This window comes from Cyprinus carpio, chromosome A13, assembly GCF_018340385.1.
Source record: "Cyprinus carpio isolate SPL01 chromosome A13, ASM1834038v1, whole genome shotgun sequence".
NCBI classification, from domain to species: Eukaryota; Metazoa; Chordata; class Actinopteri; order Cypriniformes; family Cyprinidae; genus Cyprinus; species Cyprinus carpio.
In genome coordinates, this window is record NC_056584.1 from 7230502 (window position 1) to 7253591 (window position 23090).

General features: G+C 38.1%; 1 protein-coding gene across 2 annotated transcripts in view; it reads right to left on the reverse strand.

The window, feature by feature from the left end:
• The window catches only part of LOC122134312 (thyroid adenoma-associated protein homolog), a 38629-nt gene that overhangs the window by 10867 nt on the left and 4672 nt on the right, over positions 1 to 23090 (reverse strand). The window contains exons 2-5 of one of the 2 annotated variants that reach the window (XR_006161468.1): positions 21094 to 21226; positions 17628 to 17750; positions 17378 to 17493; positions 9254 to 9343 (exon numbers count right to left, since the gene is read on the reverse strand). Coding sequence is in view for 1 of the 2 variants with exons in the window: in XM_042768504.1 (XP_042624438.1) it covers positions 9254 to 9343; positions 17378 to 17493; positions 17628 to 17702 (281 nt within the window). In the remaining variant the exon portion in view is untranslated. Of the gene's footprint in view, positions 1 to 9253; positions 9344 to 17377; positions 17494 to 17627; positions 17751 to 21093; positions 21709 to 23090 lie in introns of those variants that run through there. The other variant, XM_042768504.1, reaches the window with a different exon arrangement.

The window sequence follows — 23090 nt, forward strand, 5'->3', positions numbered from 1 at the left end:
GTGTGTCCAGCAAATAAATCAGATCTGTAGGATTTATAACATTGCAGACAATACCATGGGCCTAATCTAATGAAAACAACTCTGAAAGAAAAATTAAACACTGACTGTGGAACAGAATCATAGTCTACTCAGGTAACTAATCATGGGTTGTCTCATATGTCAACCAGCACAATAATTAACTACACTCCATTCCTTCGAAATTGCTGAGAACTTGTGTTGTTGTAAAGAGAGGCATGATCAACACCGGACACCCAGACACACACAAATACACGCCTAGGGGAGAGGAGGGGGCTGTGGAAGCCAAAACCAAGCTATATTTAACATCTTCTACATGTGGGCTTCATTTGGGTGAATGGGCCTGCATACCTCCACTGACAAGAACCAGGCAGACCCCAAATCCTCCAGTCTCTTAACCCTTCCGTCCCTGTACCGAGAAAGGCTGAACTCTGTTGACATGGATCCTTCTATTAATCCGAAGGTCTGACTCTCCAGTCATTCCTTGACTATTAGGAAAATCCATCCATAATATGACATGGTTTAACTGAAGAGGGATGTGATCAGGTAGACTTGCATTTGTTTGAGAAGGGCTAAGATGTTCACTGATATGAGGCCAAGTGGTTTGAGTCTGTTTTTTTATGGTGCCACTGATCATTCAGCTTGATCTATTTCTCTCTGTCTTGTGTTATCTGTATTCCAGACCCGAGGCCTTGAACTGGTCCTTTCTCCAGCCCCTCCACACCTCTGCTCCACTCCAGATGTCTGTACACTTATGATTCTATACAGGCCCTGACACCCAAACAATGATCCAGGGCTTTCAAAATGTGATTAAATGTGTGTTTAACAGTGTTAAATCCATAAAGTCATAAATATCAGGGTGTTGTATTGGCGCTTTTCCACTGCACGGTACAGCATGGTTCACTTTTGGGGGGTTTTCCACTGGGTACAGTACCTGGTACTTTTTTTTAGTACCACATCGGTTGAGGTTCCAAGTGAACCGTACTATTACAAAAGCGTGATGTGTAAACCCTGGTGATCACGGACTGGGTGGAGAGAATCATCACTACCTGCATCACTGAACTTGCGACACAAACACAAAAGAATTGCTAGATTTAAATCAGTACAGCCAGCAAAGGGTTGAATGCAACTAATTTGAAAGAGCGCACCTTTTTTTAACAACCAAAAAGTGTCTGTTTCATTGTCTACTGAGGAAGTACAGATGTTCCTCTAGTTGACAGCAGAAGAGCGGATCCAGCGAGAGTTTGATGGGGTGACGCGGAATGAAAAAGTTTTTCAGGAGTCGTGGCAGTAGAAGCGGCGCAACTATAACAACATGTGAATAATCCCGCCCACTCTGAAGCGCTACTAAACTGCAGTTGAAACGCAAATTTGGCCGTGCTGTTCCGTACTGAGCCGTGCCGAGCAGAGTCGTACCACGCAGTGAAAAAAACACCATAGGTGTCCTTTTGTCATAAAGTTACATTAAATGGATCCTATTCTTTGAAAAACACGCTACCGGAAACTTCCTATTTCCCCCTTATGAAGTTGTGATTATGAGCACATTGCATTCTTTTCTGTTAAAAATAACAGCGGACAGTGGTTTGTGTGTGCTTATGTTTGGTGTGATTGTTTTTATCTGCTGTATTCATGTGAGCGCTGCTGGTCCTATTTACATCCCAGCCCTCCTGTGACCCATGGTTTGTCTGTGTGTATTCAGAGCCAGTGAGCAACGGACTTTCATAATAATAAAAAACTGTGTTAATGCGCAATAAAATAATTGTCGGCGTTAATCAATTAATGCGTTAATGATGAGTTAACTTGCACATATTATATAATCCGAATTGTCTGTGTGTATTCACACATACATACATACATAAGAATATTTTGAAGAATTTAGAAATTTATGAAGAATTTATAAATTTGAAAAACATTTAAGTGGATATTACACTGTGAGGAGGACCTCTGTAGTTCCTCAAGGCAATAAGTCAATATCACATCATCTGATATTCAGATATGATCAGATCATCATATCATTTGCTGATATGCTGGTTGATGAATATATGAAATAAGCAATAGGTCTAAGGTTATGGAGTTCAAATAATGTTTTAATGATGTTGTGAACCTTATACACAGCCTAAATGCAGAGTAAACATCAAAATGAAGAACAAAGGGGAGAAGAAACTGAAAAGGTGTGTGTAATCTGAGTTAACAAAGATTAATTTTGTGATACACTAACAGCAAAGTTTTTTTTTTTTACACAGTAAGTTTGAAATACCTTTTCAGTGCTATACTGTTAATGAACATCCCAAACTAGGGCTGTGCAAAAAAATCGGATACGATTTTCATGCGCATCTCATCAGTAAAGACGCTCCTGTAATTAGTAGTATATCTCCAGCACGTGCGTTCAGATCAGGGTTGCCAGGTTTTCACAACAAATCCAGCCCAAAACTCAAAACTAGTCCAAAACTAGCCCAATCGCGTTTCCAGGAGGTTCCCCGATAAAAATTGCATCCCGGGGTTAAAATGTACGTTTTTTGGCAGGGTTTTCTTGGTAATATTCACATTTTAGGGGCTAAATATCACGTTATTGGTATTGGGGTCGCATCTTGCTTCAACCCGCGAACATGAAAAACAACCGCAGACTTGGCAACACTGGTTTGCATTTACTACACAGAGCCGTAATTCACCGACAGTCTACACAAAATCGATTTTAAAATCACAGGCGATTCTTTGTCGATTTTGAAAGCAATTTTGTGTAGCTTGTCGGTGGACTATGGCTCTGTGTAGTAAATGCCAACCAGTGTTGCCAAGTCTGTGGTTGTTTTTCGTGTTCGCGGGTTGAAGCGACCCCAATACCAATAACGTGATATTTAGCCCCTAAAATGAGAATTTTACCAAGTGAACCCTGCCAAAAAACGTACATTTTAACCCCGGGATGCAATTTTTTTATCGGGGAACCTCCTGGAAACGCGATTGGGCTAGTTTTGGACTAGTTTTGAGAAGCAACTGGGCAGGATTTGTTGTGAAAACCTGGCAACCTTGATCTGAACGCATGTGCTGGAGATATACTACTAATTACAGGAGCGTCTTTATGATGAGATGCGCATGAAAATCGTATTCGATTTTTTGCACAGCCCTATCCCAAACCTCCACACTAATGAGAGCGCCATTTAGATACATATGTAAAGATGTGCTAAATGCTTTCCTCTTAATAATAAAATAAACATACAGCAAAAATGTCAGCTGTGAGAAATCATCTGATCATAGCGGTGTGGGTGTGTTTGCACCAGCTCTGCATTTCAGCAATATCCAGCCAAGTCCTATCACATTTATTACCCCACTACTTTTTAAATTTCATTCATAATATTCATTAAACCAAACATAACAGCGCTAATATTTCCAATGCAGGGCCACAGACCACATCATCTCAATTCACACATAAGCCACAAAAACCAAACAAGATTAAACGAACACACATACTTTCTCACTACTTCAAATGCCCACAAAAATGCAGAGGACTAAAAATACACATCAAACTCTGTGTTAAAAGAAGAAAAAAATGCTTAAGAGAGTTTTTGCAGAAGCCCAAACACCTTCCTCAGAGTGTGTGTGAGCATGAGAACGGGCAGAGAGAACATTCCTGGCATAAACATTAGTGAAAATAATGTCACAGAGGGGAAACTGGTGAGAGTCCAAGGCTTTTGTCACCAAAGCGAAAGACAGTAACAGTTGTGCACATTTACACACCTGTACTCAATGCACATGTGACTATTACCTAACATGCTGAGCTCACAGCTTTGTTCTGAAGTGGGTTACTCTCAGGACCATCAGTTTCAACAGAAGTTCTCTTCCATTAGATGTTCTTTATCATAAACAGTTCATATCAAGACTAAACTTGCAACAAATTCACTATCACATTGATCTTAACATTTGAGGGTGAAGATATATCATGAATTCACACTTGGTTGTCAACATTTTTGACAGGAAGTACTGAAATAAACCTGTGTTATGATATAGCAAACATTTGCATCTGAATTAGAGTAACAACAACTCCACCAAGCCGCTTAATATTAAACAGGTGTTGATTTCTAAACAAGGGTGACCACAAGTTAATGTGCTCAGAGTTTGTCTACATAGAAGGTCATGTATTTAAAAAAAGAAGAAAAAAAAAAGAAAAATCCTTCGTTTCACAGTAGCCTTGCCATATACTGTCTACATAGGTAGGGCCTTATAAGGCATCCTAAGTGGACCACTATACATAAGCATTAACTAATGGGACTTGAATCACAATTGTTTTAAAGAGATTATCGCATTAGCATGTCGCTTAGTTAACAACAAAATACTCTAATTTTCATAATACACAAATTAGTGTAAATTACACAAATTTTGTTATCGAAGGAATTGTAACCATTTATAAACTACAATCTTTTTGACTGAAAAAAAAAGAAAAATCCAGACAGTCATAAATGCAAAAATAGGCCTGAAAAAGGCAAACATTTGCACTTTTTTGCTTTTCAGTAAAGCAGTGGCTTTTTATCTTGCTTTTTTTTTATTAGATTGTGTGGGCCTACTTTTTATGTTTGCATTTATGTTTGGGAATGTGCCTATGAAGGCAGCTCACAAGGTTTTGCAACAGAGCCTTCATGTTATTTTATTGCTTAACCTGAAAACTGATGAAACTGCAGAATGTATTCAACATACAATGAGTTTTCAAACGGTGTCAGTCATGTGTGTAGCATGCAAAATCTGAAGCTGTGCTATCAGAAGCAGCAGTGGGAGGAAGACTTCTCCACCCTTATTTTGATCCAAGCCAAACACCATCCTGCTATAGTTTCTTTCATCTGAATAAATCTACTGCTCCCCAGCTGGAGGAACACAGTGTTCTGTGACACACAAACAGGAGGAGAAAGGAGTAATGCTGGCTCTGGGATCACAACCGTGACCTATCCCTCACTGTGTGTGTGTTTGTGTGTGTGTAAAAGACACGTCTATGTTTGGATGCCTCTACAGGTGCTTGTAGAACATGTTCCAAAAATATTTTTCCTACTCTGTCTAAACAATTTAAAAAAAATGTGTGAACGGGAACAGCAACAGTAGCTGCACGTCTCAAGCATTACAGAGTGTTAGAGAAGAAAAAAAATGTGGAGGCAGTGGAGAAAAAAAAATCTATTGCAGGAATGGAGGGCTAAGAAATAGTCAGCTGAATCAAATCTAAAGTTTATTTTTTGAGCTAAAACATTCAGTGCAGCTCATCTCTTGATCAGCATTGCACTTAAAGGTGATCTAAATATCTATACCTACTTGATGATTAAGCGCATAAAGGGAGCTAATCCCAGAGGAGATGATGAACCATCCATAGGAGACGGGTAGAGATGACCCAAAACTAACAACAACAAAGACTGGGGTGCAGCTTCACCTGCCCTGAATCACTGAAAGATGATATTCATGTGGCTTCATAAATACCTTTGACTAGAATAACTTCTTCCACTTACTAATGCAAGAAACTAACTGAATTAATCTAGCTTATCATACATACATTATCATACATACATGTGAGTTCATAACTTCTCTAATTACTAAACACTAGCAAAGCTTCCTTCACTTACTAACATACATAATAACAGACGTAAGCTAACTTGGCTGTATGAGACTTCATAACGTATTTAACTAACTTATTTAACCTGTATAATGCAGTTAGCTAACATAACTTCCTCTACATACTAATGTAACTAACTGAACTAGCCTAGAAGTGTTTTCATAACTTCTCTAATTACTAAACTGACATAACTTCCTTTACTTACTAACATGTATAACAAATTACCTAACTAACTTACTTGTATGTGACTTTATAACTTCTCTTACTTATTTTACTAGCATAGCTTCCTCCACTTACTCATGTGAACTAACCTGCATGACTTTATACAGTAATTTGTCTAACTTAACTTGCATAACTTCCATCACTTACTAACATATAACAGAATTAACCTAACTTACCTGTATGTGACTTCTAATGAAAATAGCATAACTTCCTTCTCATACTAACATATATAACTAACAGAATTAACTTAACTTACCTATATGTGACATCATAATTTCCCCAACTAACTTATTTAACTAGTATAGCTTACTTAAATAACATTACTTTCTCCAGATACAAATATAATAGGCCTGTGCAATTAATCGCATTCGATTGTCATGCGCATCTCGTCAGTAAAGCCGGTCCGTGATTAGTAGTAAATCACCATCACCTGCTTTCAGATGGAGCGGCTTTCACTACACAGAGCCGTATTTCACTGACAATAAGGCAAAAACGCCCTCATAATTGCAGATGAATCGCATCAGATTTGGTACGCGATATCGCCTAGTTTGTCAGTGAACTACGGCTCTGTGTAGTGAAAGCCGCTCCATCTGAAAGCAGGTGATGCTGATTTAGTACTAATCACGGGACCGGCTTTACTGACGAGATGTGCATGACAATCAAATTCGATTAATTGCACAGCCCTAAAATATAAGTTACTAACTTAACTGATCTAACTCATCTATACATGATTTCATAACTTAGATCAAATGCCCTTCACTTACTGACATATAAAACTAACAGTATTAACCTATTATTCATACTAGGGCTGTGCAAAAAATCGAATACGATTTTCATGCGTATCTCTTCAGTAAAGACGCTCCTGTAATTAGTAGTATATCTCCAGCACGTGCGTTCAGATCAGAGTTGCCAGGTTTTCCACAACAAAGCCTGCCCAGTTGTTTCTCAAAACTAGTCCAAAACTAGCCCAATCGCGTTTCCAGGAGGTTCCCCGATAAAAATTGCATCCCGGGGTTAAAATATACGTTTTTTGTCAGGGTTGCCCTGGTAATATTCACATTTTAGGTGCTAAATATCACATTATTGGTATTGGGGTCGCTTCAACAACCCGCGAACGTGAAAAACAACCGCAGACTTGGCAACACTGGTTGGCATTTACTACACAGAGCCGTAATTCACTGACAATCTACACAAAATCGATTTTAAAATCGCAGGCGATTCTTTCCGCTCGATTTTGAAAGCGATTTTGTGTAGATTGTCGGTGGACTACGGCTCTGTGTAGTAAATGCCGCTCCACCTGAACCAGTGTTACCAAGTCTGCGGCTGTTCTTCATGTCCGCGGGTTTGAAGCGACCCCAATACCAATAACGTGATATTTAGCACCTAAAATGTGAATATTACCAGGGCAACCCTGAAAAAAACGTATATTTTAACCCCGGGATGCAATTTTTATCGGGGAACCTCCTGGAAACGCGATTGGGCTAGTTTTGGACTAGTTTTGAGAAGCCAACTGGGCAGGATTTGTTGTGAAAACCTGGCAACCCTGATCTTAACGCACATGCTGGAGATATCCTACTAATCACAGGAGCGTCTTTACTGAAGAGATGCGCATGAAAATCGTATTCGATTTTTTGCACAGCCCTATTTAAAACCTTTTTTTATTACTAAACTGCACTTACTAACATAATGTACCTTACCTGTATATTATAACTGATCTTTAAGCTAAGGGTTTCAGAATTAGTGACCAGCCATTCCAAACACATACAGCTACTAACAGTTCAATGACATGATGAGCACATACACATGGTCACCATTACTAACCCAATGGCCCTTCACTTCCTTTCTCTTTTTCTACATTTCTGCACGTTTCTTTGACAGTCCAGTGGAAACTCAAAACTTAAGCCAGAGCAAACACATGAAAAAAAAAACCAACAGAAAAACACACAAATGTAAATTACTCATATCTTTCTATTACTCTGAAATGGCCAAAATCTGTTCTGTTCTCTACAGGCCGTGAGCTTTCCACGGCACAGCTGCCAGCTGTTGATATGCTTGTCATTATTACATCAAACATGGCCCAACTCCCCACCACCAAGGGGTCCCAGGAGCCCGTAGACCCCGGGCCAGAGTGCAGGAAATGTTATTTTGCTAATCAAAGCCCGGGTAATGCGTTTAGAGTCTGATTTCAGTCAGGCACAGTGTGGGACAGCCAAGAACTTGAGATCATCTCCAAGCCCAGGGAGATTGAAGTGTTGAAGCTCAAGCACATTCAAGAAAAAGCTGGAAGGGGAGTGCGAGAACGAACCAAAGAATTATGAAAAATCAGAGGAATGGAAAAAGACGTTAAAATGAGCAAAAAAGTTCAGCAAGGGTCAAGAGGTGATAAGACTGGAAGAGAATGTGAGATTAGCAAAGCGAGTTTCAGTCTTGGCTCCACTTGCCCTGGTCTTTTCATCTCATTTCATCTCTGGTGCATGTCCAACCGAACCCTCTCGGCACTCATTTCCCATGTTAAACGTTTTAAATTGTTATAAATCCCTCAAGCTGAGGCAAATCATTCATCACGATTTCATCCGTGCTCGTGAAATCTTCATATCGCAAACCAGTTTACAAATTGCGAGGAGGGCGATGAACCGTATTCCAGAGTTCCCACATGCTTTTTTACAGCCTGCTTTCCAGATAAAAGAAACATTCTGGATTGAACTTCAATAGGAAAAAAATCTCAATCACGTTAAACGGCGAATTGTTTCCAGATAAAAGAAACATTCTGGATTGAACTTCAATATTTGGTGGGTGGCGCAAGGACGCTAATGACTTTTAAACCGCTTCACACTTCTCTCTACCCTTATTTATATGTGAAATAATTTATAGGAAACATTCTGGATTGAACTTCAATAGGAAAAAAATCTCAATCACGTTAAACGGCGATACCGTGGGAAAGAGTCAGACCACTCTTAGCTAAAAGGAGAGAACGCCAGACTGAAAATGCATTAAAATAATTTGATACATGTTAAGATAATATTTGCTCAAGGGCCTCTTGCACAATGTAAGTGCTATTTGGAAGAGCGGCACATCAGTCTGTGGAGAAATGAAATGAGGGAGATAAGAGACGAACATGTTTTCAATGTCGCTGAAGAGCGCGGTCTGGATCCAACATGGCCGACGCTCCCACACGCGGTTTACTTATCAGAGGAATCTCAGCTAGGAATCTGTCCATCAGTTTGGTCGAAAGGCTTAATAGGTCTAAAGAGGCTTGAAGGGGCACTTAAACGATCTTAAGCAAGGGCCTCAGAGAAATTAAAGAAGGGTGAGAAGAAGAACTGGGTCCGTTTAGCGAACGCTGGGATCATTCAGCTCTTTAACAACATCCGACGCAAATCGCATACACATTGCGGGGTCCTGTAATGTTATAGGGGGCCCTTGTTGGGAAATTCTCACCTGTTCACAGAGGCTGCAGCTTCCTGGAGCTGACTGAGGAGGAAGGGATAGAGGGCAGGAAAAAGAGTGAAAAACTCTCGGCCGGTCATCCTGTTAAGAGAAGGGAGAGAAATTAAGATTACAGTATGTGCTGGATTGCAGATGAGAAATGACAAATATATGACATTAATCAACAGGTAACCAGTTTTTCTATTTGGTTTTATAAGTGAGACTTTTATTTGAACAGTATTTTGCAGACAAGAGTGCTCATTCTTAGTTTATTCTGTTTAACAGCTCTGTCAAAAAACTGAAGGGCAAATGCTATACTATGTTTTTCATATACAGTACTGTCTGCATCCACCAAATACGCTTTTTTTTTTTTAATATCTAATCTGACAAATTTTGCAAACTTCACCAAATCCAGCTGTAAGATTAGCCTAACTTTAAATTCTTGATTTCAAACCATGCTGTGCTATATACAATTGGCCGTCACATCATATTCACCGTGTACTGTAAGTAAAATTAGTGTCAGCTGGTCTATATTTGAGAAAAAATGCTACAATAGGATTACAGAATCAAGAAGTTGGCATCTATATGTACACATTTGATTAATCTACAGATTTATTTTTGTCTAGGTTCAAATATTTCTAATTATTTTAGTAAATATTATGTAAAATAAATATAAATATTGCAGAAATTCTTGTGCATGTGTTATTTAATGCCTTTAAATTAAATAGTGTAATTTTGTGTCAGCATATATTCATAGTCACCCAATCAGATTTTAGGCAAAAAGCATATATTCATATACCAATCATAAAATATCTCTGTATTTTTCTTTTATTAGCTGAAAACAAAGGCATGTTATACCTATTTTACCAATCATAAAATAACTCTACACTGTGGCTTCAGTCTGAAAGGTTGACAGTTGCATAAGTGATAAAAGGCAGAAATATTTGCATGCTATAAATGTGCAAATATGGGTTTAATATGTATCTTCAGGAATATGTATCCTCATATTTAATTTTAGAAATTTTTGATTGCTATAAATTTGTTGATATGTTTTTTTAAATATGCTTGTGTGCATTTATTGCATGGACGGAGCAAGACCATGATGGAAATAAATATAATATGCATGTGTGCAGTTCAGTCGAAAGCTTGTCCTCTTTGACTTGCTTGTTAATGCCGTAAAACTGAATGTAAGAAGCAAACTGTCTGCTTAACCACCATATAAACAACAACAGTGAAATAAGAACGTGCGGTTTATCTTTCAATCAATGTTGCGTTCGCTACTATAGTAACAGCAGACTGAAATTAAGATAAAGATATCATGTCATGCAGAGGTGTGTTATAATATTATCAAGAATAATGCAAAGCACCAGTGAAGAAAATATGAGCCAGAAAAAGAGAACAAAGTTTTTCACAATTCAGTGAAGAAAAGTTTAGGATTAGTTGGAAATTAATTGATTGATCTGTCCATCTGTCTGTCCTTCATGCAGTGCTGCAGACATTGCACCAACATTTAAAAATGAATATCTTTTAAATATCATCCTACCAAGACATATTACTGGGAGATATTGAGTTTTATACATTTAATGCAAGTAGTACAGTTATAAAGAACTCACTAGATTACATCACATGGTATCAGAATTCCATCTTACTTTTGAGCATATAAATATCAGCAGCTGCACCAAAATTGCTTATTTTTGCTCAGCTTGGGTCTCTGAATATAACTGAGGTGTTTTTGCCTTTGAATATGGAACCCCTTTGTGTCAGGAACTTGCTGCCTACGTAGGCAGCTCACTAGATTTTGGAACAAAGCCTAAGTGACACAAGGAGAGACTGAGACCTTTAAAAGGTCTGGTTTGTAAACCACTTCCTAAAGTCTGCGCTCTTTACAGCTCTATAAAGCTTTCATTAGCTCAGCCTCTGATGGAGCGCTCCAGGGACACGCGGCTCACCGGCCCTGTTTGTTTATTCCTTAGAAAGCAGCGCGGCTGGAATAAACCCTGGGAATCTTGCTCGAGACAAATGCGTATGTGTTAAGTGAGGGCAAGTCAGACAGTGAAAGTGTATGCATGTGTGACACACATAAACATATCTTTTTTTAGCTAAGCTTCTGCATTTAAGATAGACCTTCCAATAAAACTAGTTTTGTTTTTTTGTTTTTATGTCTAACTGAAACAGCCCATACAGGGCTAACTTTAGCTCAAGAGCCAAGTTTTCAAACACACATGTTGTGACTTCAGCTATGTAAAATACACACACACACGAGCCAAGTTTTCACACCACATCCTGTTTCAACCGCTAATGCGCACAGTCTGGTCTGAACTTAGGCCAAGGCGCTGTCATGGTAACAAGGTGGGTCAGCTTCGTCTGCAACCCAGCCGCATGCTGCAAGCTAGCAACACACACACAAATGAGCTCTGACGTGGGCAGATGTGGTTACAGTTAAGCTCAACACAACCCTCCATACCGTCAGTATGGATTAGTGTCTTCCTGACAAAACACTTCCAAGATGTCAATAAATGCAGCCTGTCGAGCTCAACCCGTCTTTAACCACTCCCGTTTGTCATTACTTACATTCACAAATGAATGTAAAGTGATATAAGTTAACATATCACATGTAATGCGCTTGAGTGTGAAGCATAGGGCTATTGTAACCACAAACGCTGACCACACACATACTACACTACAGTATTTCTTCAGCTAATTTGTTTATGTAACGTAAAGCACATTCAGATCATGAAAACGGGAAACAAACTCTTTCTTTTCTGTATTGTGCACTAGATGACTGAGGTCACCCAATAAACGTCTGGGGAACAAGCAAACTTTGTTTGTATTCTGATAAGAATAAGCAAACACAAATTAACAAAAGCATAATTTTTGCAGAGGAAAATAGCCAAACAAGTTAGTACAACAAAGGCAAAAGTTTAAAGAGCCTAAACGAAATTACCTAGTTGAGAAGATGGTATCAGATGCTAGCACCTTTGTAAGTCTCGTTTATAAACGTATAAACTGAAGTCCTTTATTGTCAAAATATGTTTTTTGTAATGGTTTAAAGACTTTCGTTGTGTTTCGTTTTAGTGTTGTTTAACTAAGATGTGTATCATTTGTTTTTCAAACTGTGATTTGACTCATTTGATCTATTCCAAGTAGAGAGAGAAAAAAAATATCCTTACCGTAATCATTGTTATAATGGTAAGTAGATCAATTGAAATATTTTTTAGTTACGCAAAACATGAAAACTAATGTTAAACATGTTTCAATAGCAAACCGATCCAAGAAACATAAACAAACCCCACTTACATTAGTGAATCTGGAAGAGTACAGCTACTAAAACTCAACAAATGTGTGTTTGATAAACAAATAAAAGATTGTACAACTCTCTTACTTTAGGTACACACACATAAATATGTGGTGCATCACTTACATTTTAATTATTTGTGAAAATTACTAGAAAATTCTGAATTTCAAAGAAACGCATGAAATTTTGAACTCGAGTTTGAACTGACAGTAAAGACTTTTGATTCTATTACTCTCAGTGTCTCAGTGACCACTAAAGATTCAGCGTCTCTTTAGAAAATCCCAGTGTGATCTTGAAGTGAAATGCCACAGTCAGCTGACCTGGAACCACATGGGTTCTTTGAAGAGGGTTGTGTCATTACGAACCCCTCAATTTTCCAATTAAGTCCAATCAGCACACCGATTAATCATAACAAACCATGATCTCATGAGTGAACCATTATTGTTCTTCAGCGAGGTCAGTGCCACTCCTGTTTAGTCATTCCTCACTCCATCCGTGACCTCTCTGCGTTCAATCCCAGAATGCATCTGGACATTCTTGCAACAGCTCACGCTCCACTGGTTTGGATGAGATTAGGGAGCTGATGCAGAGCAGTCTACACAGCAGGAGGGCCCACCCACCCTGTCCTGCGGTGGCCAGGGATCAGAGGTCATGGTCGACCCGGCAGCAGTGGAGAGGGTGTGAATGTGTGCAAGAATTGTGTCGACGTTTGTGCGTGCTTGGGCAAGATGTTGTTAGCATTCCCTCTACTACAGAAAAGATAAACATGTGTTGAAGTGCGTTAACCCCCCGTGCGTCAGCTCCAATGCCTGTCAAGAGTTTGAGGCTATCAGGAAAAGGGAAGAGTTGAAACCACGAACAAAAGAGTAAGTCTTTGCGAGGGTGGATAAACGTGGATTGAGGATAGAAGCAGAACACAAACAAACAAAGGCCATCAGGGAGTTAGGAAGAACATCCAGAACATTTAAGAGGCTGGAAGGTGTCCATGTGCTGTACTGTAGGCCAACATACGACAGAGATTAATGACTGGAATAGAAGACTGGAAGGAGAAAAAGCACAGACCTTCAGTGCCCCCTAGTGAAAACTGTGGGAAACCTTACATCGAAACATTGCATTCTAATGGAATCCTTGCATCAAAAGTCTGTAGAATAAGTTGCCTCTACATGAAAGTGTCTTTTAGGCCATTTGGTATGAGCAACTTCAAATATTAAACAGCACTGATCACCCATAATCCCTTGCACTTAAATAGTTTTTGTATTTGGTTAAAGCATGGGGACCTTAAGGGCACATGCAAGTATCTGTTCCTCAAAATGGGCTCTACTTAGTGTTTTTAATAAGTTTACCCATAATTTGTTTTATTAAAGTTGTTTTTTTTTTTTGTTTTGGTATATAGTTGTTTTTTTTGTTTGTTTTGTAATATCTTATATTTGTGCATAGAGACAACTCTATATGACCTTTTGAGTTTTTACACAAGTTGAGCAAGGTAACCTTTAATTGTTTAGTGTTTAATGTGTTTAGGGTCTTCCAAAATAAGAGTGGTTTACATTAATAATGTGCAATATTAAATATACTGCGTATATTTATATATATATATTGAGCAAGGTAACCTTTAATTGTTTAGTGTATATATATATATATATATATATATATATATAGATAGAGAGAGAGAGTGCGTATATTTATATATATATATTAAACTTGGATTCACAAGTAAATAATGATTACTTGTGAGATTATGAAACTTGTTTTATTACGTTTGCTGAAAGCACAGGGTTTAACTGTTAAGTTGATTCAAGTATTGTTTTGTTTTTTTAAGTTAGTTAAAGTTAAAGATTGAGTTTGAGTGCAGACACTTTTGTATGTGTGTGTGTGTGTGTGTGTGTATACAGGTGCTGGTCATATAATTAGAATATCATCAAAAAGTTGATTTATTTCAGTAATTACATTCAAAAAGTGAAACTTGTATATTATATTTATTCATTACACACAGACTGATATATTTCAAATGTTTATTTATTTTCATTTTGATGTTTATAACTGACAACTAAAGGAAAATCCCAAATTCATTATCTCAGAAAATTAGAATATATTGTGAAAAGGTTCAATATTGAAGACACTTGGTGCCACACTCTAATCAGTTAATTAACTCAAAACACCTGCAAAGGCTTTAAATGGTCTCTCAGTCTAGTTCTGTAGGCTACACAATCATGGGGAAGACTGCTGACTTGATAGTTGTCCAAAAGACGACCACTGACACCTTGCATAAGGAGGGCAAGACACAAAAGGTCATTGCAAAAGAGGCTGGCTGTTCACAGAGCTCTGTGTCCAAGCACATTAACAGAGAGGTGAAGGGAAGGAAAAGATGTGATAGGAAAAAAAAGTGTACACGCAATAGGGATAACCACACCCTGGAGCGGATTGTGAAACAAAACCCATTCAAAAATGTGGGGAGATTCACAAAGAGTGGACTGCAGCTGGAGTCAGTGCTCTCAAGAACCACTACGCACAGACATATGCAAGACATGGGTTTCAGCTGTCGCATTCCTTGTGTCAAGCCACTCTTGAACAACAGACAGCGTCAGAAGCGTCTTGCTTCAAAAAGGACTGGACTGCTGCTGAGTAGTCTAAAGTTATGTGCTCTGATGAAAGTAAATTTTGCATTTCCTTTGTATATCAGGGTCCCAGAGTCTGGAGGAAGAGAGGAGAGGCACACAATTCACGTTGCTTGAGGTCCAGTGTAAAGTTTCCACAGTCAGTGATGGTTTGGGGTGCCGTGTCATCTGCTGGTGTTGGTCCACTGTGTTTTCTGAGGTCCAAGGTCAACACAGCCGTATACCAGGAAGATTTAGAGCACTGCATGCTTCCTTCTGCTGACCAACTTTATGGAGATGCAGATTTCATTTTCTAACAGGACTTGGCACCTGCACACAGTGCCAAAGCTTCCAGTACCTGGTTTAAGGACCATGGCATCCCTGATCTTAATTGGCCAGCAAACTCACCTGACCTTAACCCCATAGAAAATCTATGGGGTATTGTGAAGCGGAAGATGCGATATGCCAGACCCAACAATGCAGAAGAGCTGAAGGCCAATATCAGAGCAACCTAGGCTCTCATAACACCTGAGCAGTGCCACAGACTGATCGACTCTATGCCCACGCCGCATTGCTGCAGTAATTCAGGCAAAAGGAGCCCCAAACTAAGTTTTGAGTGCTGTACATGCTCATACTTTTCATTTTTTATACTTTTTAGTTGGCCAAGATTTCTAAAAATCCTTTCTTTGTATTGGTCTTAATTTATATTCTAATTTTCTGAGATACTGAATTTTCTATTTTCCTTAGTTGTCAGTTATAATCATCAAAATTAAAAGAAATAAACATTTGAAATATATCAGTCTGTGTGTAATGAATGAATATAATACACAAGTTTCACTTTTTGAATGGAATTAATGAAATAAATCAACTTTTTGATGATATTCTAATTATATGACCAGCACCTGTATATATACACAGTTTATTTAACACATTGACTGCTATATGGGACATATCACTGTATGAACCAGTTATTTTCTTTCTTTGTTTTTTTTGAGTAGAATAACTTTCTTCTTTCATGTTTCACAGAAAAAAGGAAGTCATACAGGTTTGGAACAACTTGAGGATGAGTACCGTGGAAAGAATTTTAATTTTTGGGTGGATAATTCCTTTAAACGTATCTCAGGGGGAAACAATTTAATTAAAATAATATGACATGACCTCTTTAACATGGGAGAGTAGTGAGTCAGAACACATGATGATGGCCCTCGAGACAATTACGATGCAAAAATTGGTCTTGCGGCTCCAGGGTGTACAAGATTCACAAACCTCACGTCATGCAGGATTTGCAGGGTCTGATGTCTAATTCCAGGAACACTAAAAGGCCTTCAAATTGCAATATTATCTGGCTAAAGTAATGCTGGACACACCAAACTTAATGTTCTAAGTGTTACTGGCTCAACTTTGATCACATTCTTATGTCAGCTTAAGAAACAGCCCTCACAGACTACAAGAAATCTGTGTGTGTGTTCCCTGTGACTGACTGAATGCTGCATTCTGGGATGGATTAGGCTTACTGTACTCTATAGTAAAGCCTGCTGGCTTGAGCGCTGCTGTAAAAAGGGAAACCGGCAATGACAGCAGATCTTTCGACATCTTGAGAGTAAGGAACGAATCGGGGGGGAGGACTCAAAAGGAATGAACTGATAAGAAAATGAAGTGAGGAGGGATGTATGAAAGAGAAGTAAAGGCAGATAGACAGGTATGAGGGAGGAGAGCACAGGAATGTGACATGGAGTTGTCGCCATCATGACCTGTAGGAGCTGTGTCGCCCATGTGGAGGTGATCAAAGCGAGCAATCGAGGGCAATCGGCCAGGACCACCACACAGCTGTGAGAGTGTGTGTGTGTGTGTGTGTCCGCACGTACGGCTCTTGTTGTCCCCAGTGTTCTCATTCACTTTAATTATTAACCTGTCAGTGCCTCAGCAACAGCAGGGTGGTGTACGTGAGGGACAGTGAACAAATGAGCGTGAGAAAGACTGGAGAAAAAATTATTACATATGTTTGTTGGAGAGTGTGGGGAAGTTATTGTTTGCTTTTGGAACATGTCAACAAGTCAAAAGCTTACACTAACTGGTCTGCAACAGCTCAGACATATCAAACTACTTTAAAGACACTGGTATGTTATGTCAGCTGGTAGATGATGGTACTTTGAGATACATATTTTGCAGTCAACCACCAAACCCATATTTTCTGTTATCGAAGGAACTTACACAAACATTGTCTATAAATAAGGAAAAGGATATACTCACGGCCCACACAGGAGAAGTGAAACCCAGGATAGCAGCTTGCATGCCCTCTGACACAAACGGCACAATGTTCTACGTGTGTCTCGATACAAAGCACTCAGGATGTTCAGAGCGTGGACCTGTATGTGCAAAAAAAAACAAAGACCTATTAAACAGGCCTGATTCTACTCATATTTTTCTCTTAGTGTGTGTGTGTGTTGTGTGTGTGTGTGTGTGTGTGTCTGTGTGTGTGTGTGTGTGTGTGTGTGTTCACCTGTGGCACAGAGCTGCTCTCAGTATCTCCATCATTAGAGGGCATGGTCAATGCTGTCAAAGTTCTCATGGTCATCTTCAGGAGTCCACAGCTGGATGATTTGGGCTCAGAGGACAGCAGGGCCTACAAAGAGACACCGTTATCACAGCGATCACTTTCATGGAAGATTAACAGGCTAGTTCCCACACATTTGACATGGTTTGGGATGACATGAGGATGAGTAAATGATTACACAAGTTTCATTTCTAGGTGAACTGTCCTTTAAGCTGTATTTCAGACAGGACATTTCTTTAAGACGGGGACAGTGAATGAAAGCATGACAGAGGGAAAAAGACTCAGGGTGTGTAACCGAATATGTTCTTTTGTCCTCGTGCCAAAGGGTGTGAACTCATCGCGCAAGACCACCTTTTCCGGCACATACCACAGGAATGTGCGCTCATGCCAGGTGTTGAGTCTATCTATCCTCTCCGTGTCTTATTCTTCTCTAAAACCCTCTTATTGTCTTGCATTTCAGATCCAAAGCTCATTTTTCCTTGACTTCAGTATTCAGCTATTCTGACCTCTCAGAGGACTGTCCACTAGGGAAGAGCTTCATCATAATAACTATACTGAATCAATTACCGATCCGCAGATGTTCAAATAACACTAATGAAATGTGGGAATCTTCAGAGATTGTCAGATTATTACTTATTTGTGACTGTTTTGGAGGTGCTATGCAACTAGAACATCACACACATATGTGGTGAATTTTATAGTTAAGTACCTCTAGGCATTAAAGGTTTACTAAAGTCATTTAATGTTCTCGTAGCCCATGCTAAAAGATGCTGCAACTGCACTAATATAGAAGCCAATTTCTTTTTCTTCTTCTTAGTATTATTAATGTATTATTAATGTTATTAACAGTTGCACTGCCTAATACATTTGTGGAAATGGTGATCATTTTTTTTTCAGGATTCTTTGATGAGAGAAAGATCAAACAAACATCATTTATTTGAAAGAGAAATCTTTGACAATATAAAAGTCTTTACTGTTAAGGTCTTTGCACAGTAAAGACTGAAATTTTCACACGTTGAAAAATAAATACAACCTCATGTTGTGTCAATCACATTTACACACTGCCTCCGAAACTTTCGTCCGGATCAGGTTCGATTTTCTGTGTTTTCATGCATTTTAATAGGAAAGGATGACAAATGCGAAAAAAAAAAATGGAAAAACGCATGCGAAAATTTCTGACTCTGTGTGCAAAGACCTTTACTTTGAATCAATTTAGTGCATCCTTGATGAATAAAAGTATTATTTTGTTGCAAAAAAATCTTTCTCACTCCATATTTTTGAAAAGTATCATATGTCACTGTGAAAATAGCCTATTTACAGTATTTGTCACCCATGATTAGTTTTTTCGATAAAAATGTGTCCAATAATGAAGAAGTTCTTTTATTGTGCCACTAGTACACCACTGGTAAATATTTAATTTAACCATTTTTCCCCCATTGAAAATTGTGTTCAGTTTTGAGTGAGAATTTAAAAAATAAATAAATAAATAAAGTGAGATTGTCTTCAAAAATGTATTGTAATTGTCTCTACTTAAATGACAGAAGCATTCATGAACAATGTTACAAATTCGCAGATTTACAAAATGTCTATTTTATTTTACTTGAAATTAAGAAATTTTTTTGTTTGTTTGTTTGTTTTGTTTGTTTTCGCGAAATTGCAATTATTATGTAACAGCAGCAGATGTTTTCGTTTTCGTATACGTCATCAGAGATAATAATTTCAATGGAAAATCAGGTTACACTGATTAAAAATTACAAGCTCAAAAAAAAAAAACTTATAAGATGCATTAATAAAAAAACATACTGGGTAAATTTCTAATTTGTCAACTTTAAAATTATAAAATTATTAGGGCTGTCAATCTGTTCTAATTAATTGATTAATTAATTCTAATTAATCACATGATGTGGTGATTAATTTATCAAATTAATCGCAAATTGAATTAGGCTGTGAAAATACCCCCAAAAGATCATTTAAAGCCATTATTGTGTTAAATGAGAAAAAATAACAAGTAGATATTACAAAAAGTAGCTTTAGAAAGAAATATTTTATTTGATTCAACATGAAATGTATTACACATTTGGGCTACAACGACCTAACATAAACTATGGAACGTAAAAGAAGATATTTTGAGAAACAAAACAGCTTGTTTAACAAACAGTTTTCAAAATACCTTCTTTTATGTTTAACAAAAGAAAGTAAGTCATACAAGTTCGAGACGACATGAAGGTTCATTGTTAGGTAAACTATCTCAGTTATTTTTAATATGGAAATTATATTTTATTTTATTTTAATGAAATTATACTCTAAATAAGAAACTAAAACTGCCAGTAGGTGGCAGTAAATGTCTTTATGAGTAAGTTACGGAGTCATTTATTCATTCATTTGATTCGTTCAAATGGCTGATTCATTCAGGAATGAAGTAAACAGCTCTTTTTATGAATGGGCCATTGAATCATTGGTTCACCAAATTCGTTCAAAATGCTGAATCATTCAGAAATCACCACTGTGCTGTTAATGGCACAATCACATGGGGCGTCAGAGTCAACGCCTCTCGTTTACTTTGAATGGAGTGACGTCAAGCATTGGCGAAATGAATTGTGGGTCCCTCACATCTCGTTAGTTCCGTTGCTCATGGCAAAATTTGAAAATATTTACAAGCGCCAATGCAGGCGTCAGCCAATCAGATCGCCTTATGCAAATACCCTAGCACAGATGCTAGCCAATCGCGTTTATGCAACACCAGAAAAGTAATGTGACTGGCTGTTGTCACTATGACGGTTACGTCAGCACCAAGCTTCAGAAACGCCCTCCGTCAAGCGTTGATGCTGACGCCCCGTGTGAATGGGGGTTAAGAGATGCACAACAGTTCTGCTGTGGCTTTATGGGTAATATTTCCGTTGGTAAAATTGAGCAAAAACAGACAATACTGTGTCTAAAATAAAACACAATAGTAAGTTCTTATTTACTAAACTGTTGTATAAAATAACATTTGCACTCATGCTATTCGGGACAAAAACACCACTCGTGAGATTTTGCTCTCGCTGCTCTTGTGATAATCGCTAATATAAGACATAAACTCATACAGGAGCATTTTTTACGCTAATATCTTGAATTTTGGGGCACATAACTGCATTTTTGGATTACATAACGCAGTGAGTTGTTGCCCTGCATCATATTTGTCAACTGTATGAAATATAAGATGCATTATTTGCACAGGGCGGGTGCATTAACTGCGTTAATATATTTTAATCGTGTTAATTTAACTACTTAATTATATTAACACGTTAAACTGACAGCCCCAAAATGTATACAAGAAGAAAGGGCTATTGTTTCTTTAAGTGTAAAGCATTCATTTTGGAGGTGGTTGATCTAGTGGTCTGTGCCATACATTAAGGAGGCCCAAGGTACTAACCTGTATATAGAAGGGTATTCCTGCACTACGGCGGGTCGCACACAGTTAAGAGGAGGGGTCACTGGATTTCACTTCTTCAAGAACTTCCTTCAGCCGTTGTGCTGACAGCTGCTGTAGAGCAGCACTCCCACTCCTAACACAGACACACACACACACACAGATTACAACAAACCCACATTAGACCTTGTTGTGGAATTTTGAAGACTGTTGGTATCCAAGTTTGTGTGGTTCCCAGTGTCTCTCAGACGTTTTTCTCTCTGTTTTCTCTGATGTGATATTATCCAGTTTTCAAAGCAATCTAAAAATCAAATTACATCCAAATGTGATCTCAAAGCACAGACTATAAAATTTATTGAATTCGTGGAAAACGTGCGACTAGAGCCAAGTTACACTACAGTGGAATAGTTGTGAAGATAAACATCAGTTTTTATAAACAGTTTTTGTGGAATCATACAGAGGCAGACTCTGTTGTCAGTCATGGTTTCCAAAAACAATATTAAGCAGCACAAATGTTTGACAATAATAAGAAATGTTCTTAAGCAGCAAATCAGCATATCAGAATGATTTCTGAAGGATCACATGACACAGAGGACTGGAGTAATGACGCTGAAAATTCAGCTTTGATCACAGGAATAAATTACATTTTAAAATGTATTAAAATAAAAAAAAATGTTATTTGAAACAGAAAAATATTCCACAATTTTTACTGCATTTTTGGTCAAATAAATGCAACCTTGGTGAGCAAAACAGGCAAAGTCATAAGAGAACCCAAACCTTTTAACTGTAGCACTGTAAGCCTGTAAGCCACACAATTTGAGGGATCATTCATGTTCGTAGCACAAAGTTCGTAGTACTGTTTGTTCGTAGCACAACAACGTTTTATTCTTCATGTTAAAGGTTTATTCAAAATCCTATTCCAAAGTATGAGCAATAATAATAGAGATGCTTGCCTAAGCAAGCACTGTAATTAAACTGCAAACCTCGGTTGAATACACACACAAACACATAGCAGGAGCTGCCCAAGGGTGTGCAGGACACCCACAAAAAATATAAGGCTCTCGTTATGAAAAGTACCGTTATACCAGATGTGCTGGACCAAACAATCTAAACCACACAGAGCACCCTGGCTCGCACACACCTCTCACTCAGTAATACACTACCAAAAACACAAAGGGAAGCCTTCAAAAGGCAGCCGTCGAACGCCCCACAATCAACACCTCGTAACGGGTTTAGTGGTTGCCAGTGGAGCCGTGTAATCACACAGCAACGTTATTCCTCCAGAAGCACTTCTGAGACTCCATACAGACAACATCCTCAGCGTTTGTTTGTAAATGTTGCCATCTCAGGATTGAGCATTTATTTGCATGCACGTTTTTTGGCTGTTTTGCACCTTTCATAGATAGGGAGGGAGACCAGAAAATTGAAACCAGATCACCCACTTGAGCACAACAACTCAAAGGCTAGTCAGCATTGCACACTAAAAACCATATTTACAAACAGGTCTGGTTTCATTAGGATATGTAATGCCCACTTTTCTTTCATTCTTAGTTTAACTTTCCACTTTAATCTCTGCCCAAACACACAATACACCTACTTTTCTCCATTTCTCATTACCTGAACGAGTTTGGCGGCACTATTGCGATTAACAACTAACTTCTCATTACCTGAACGAGTTTGGCGGCACTATTGCGAAAGAAACAATTAGTTGTTTGACATTCATTCAGCAAAGATTTAAGCAAATTTCAGTTGCAAGTCTTAATAAAGTACAGGAGTATCTTCTGTTATTGTATACTGTATTTATCAGTCCTAACAGACTACAATATCTAGTGTTATTTTAGTATTGTTTGTTTGTACAGTGTTTATTATAATTTTTAAATAGCTTTTATTTTTATATTTTAAAAAAAAAAAATTGTACATGACTTGGATTTTTTTTTTACATGTTATTTATTTATTTATTTAAAATATGGATATGGAAATAACTTTTACTGTACTTCTGA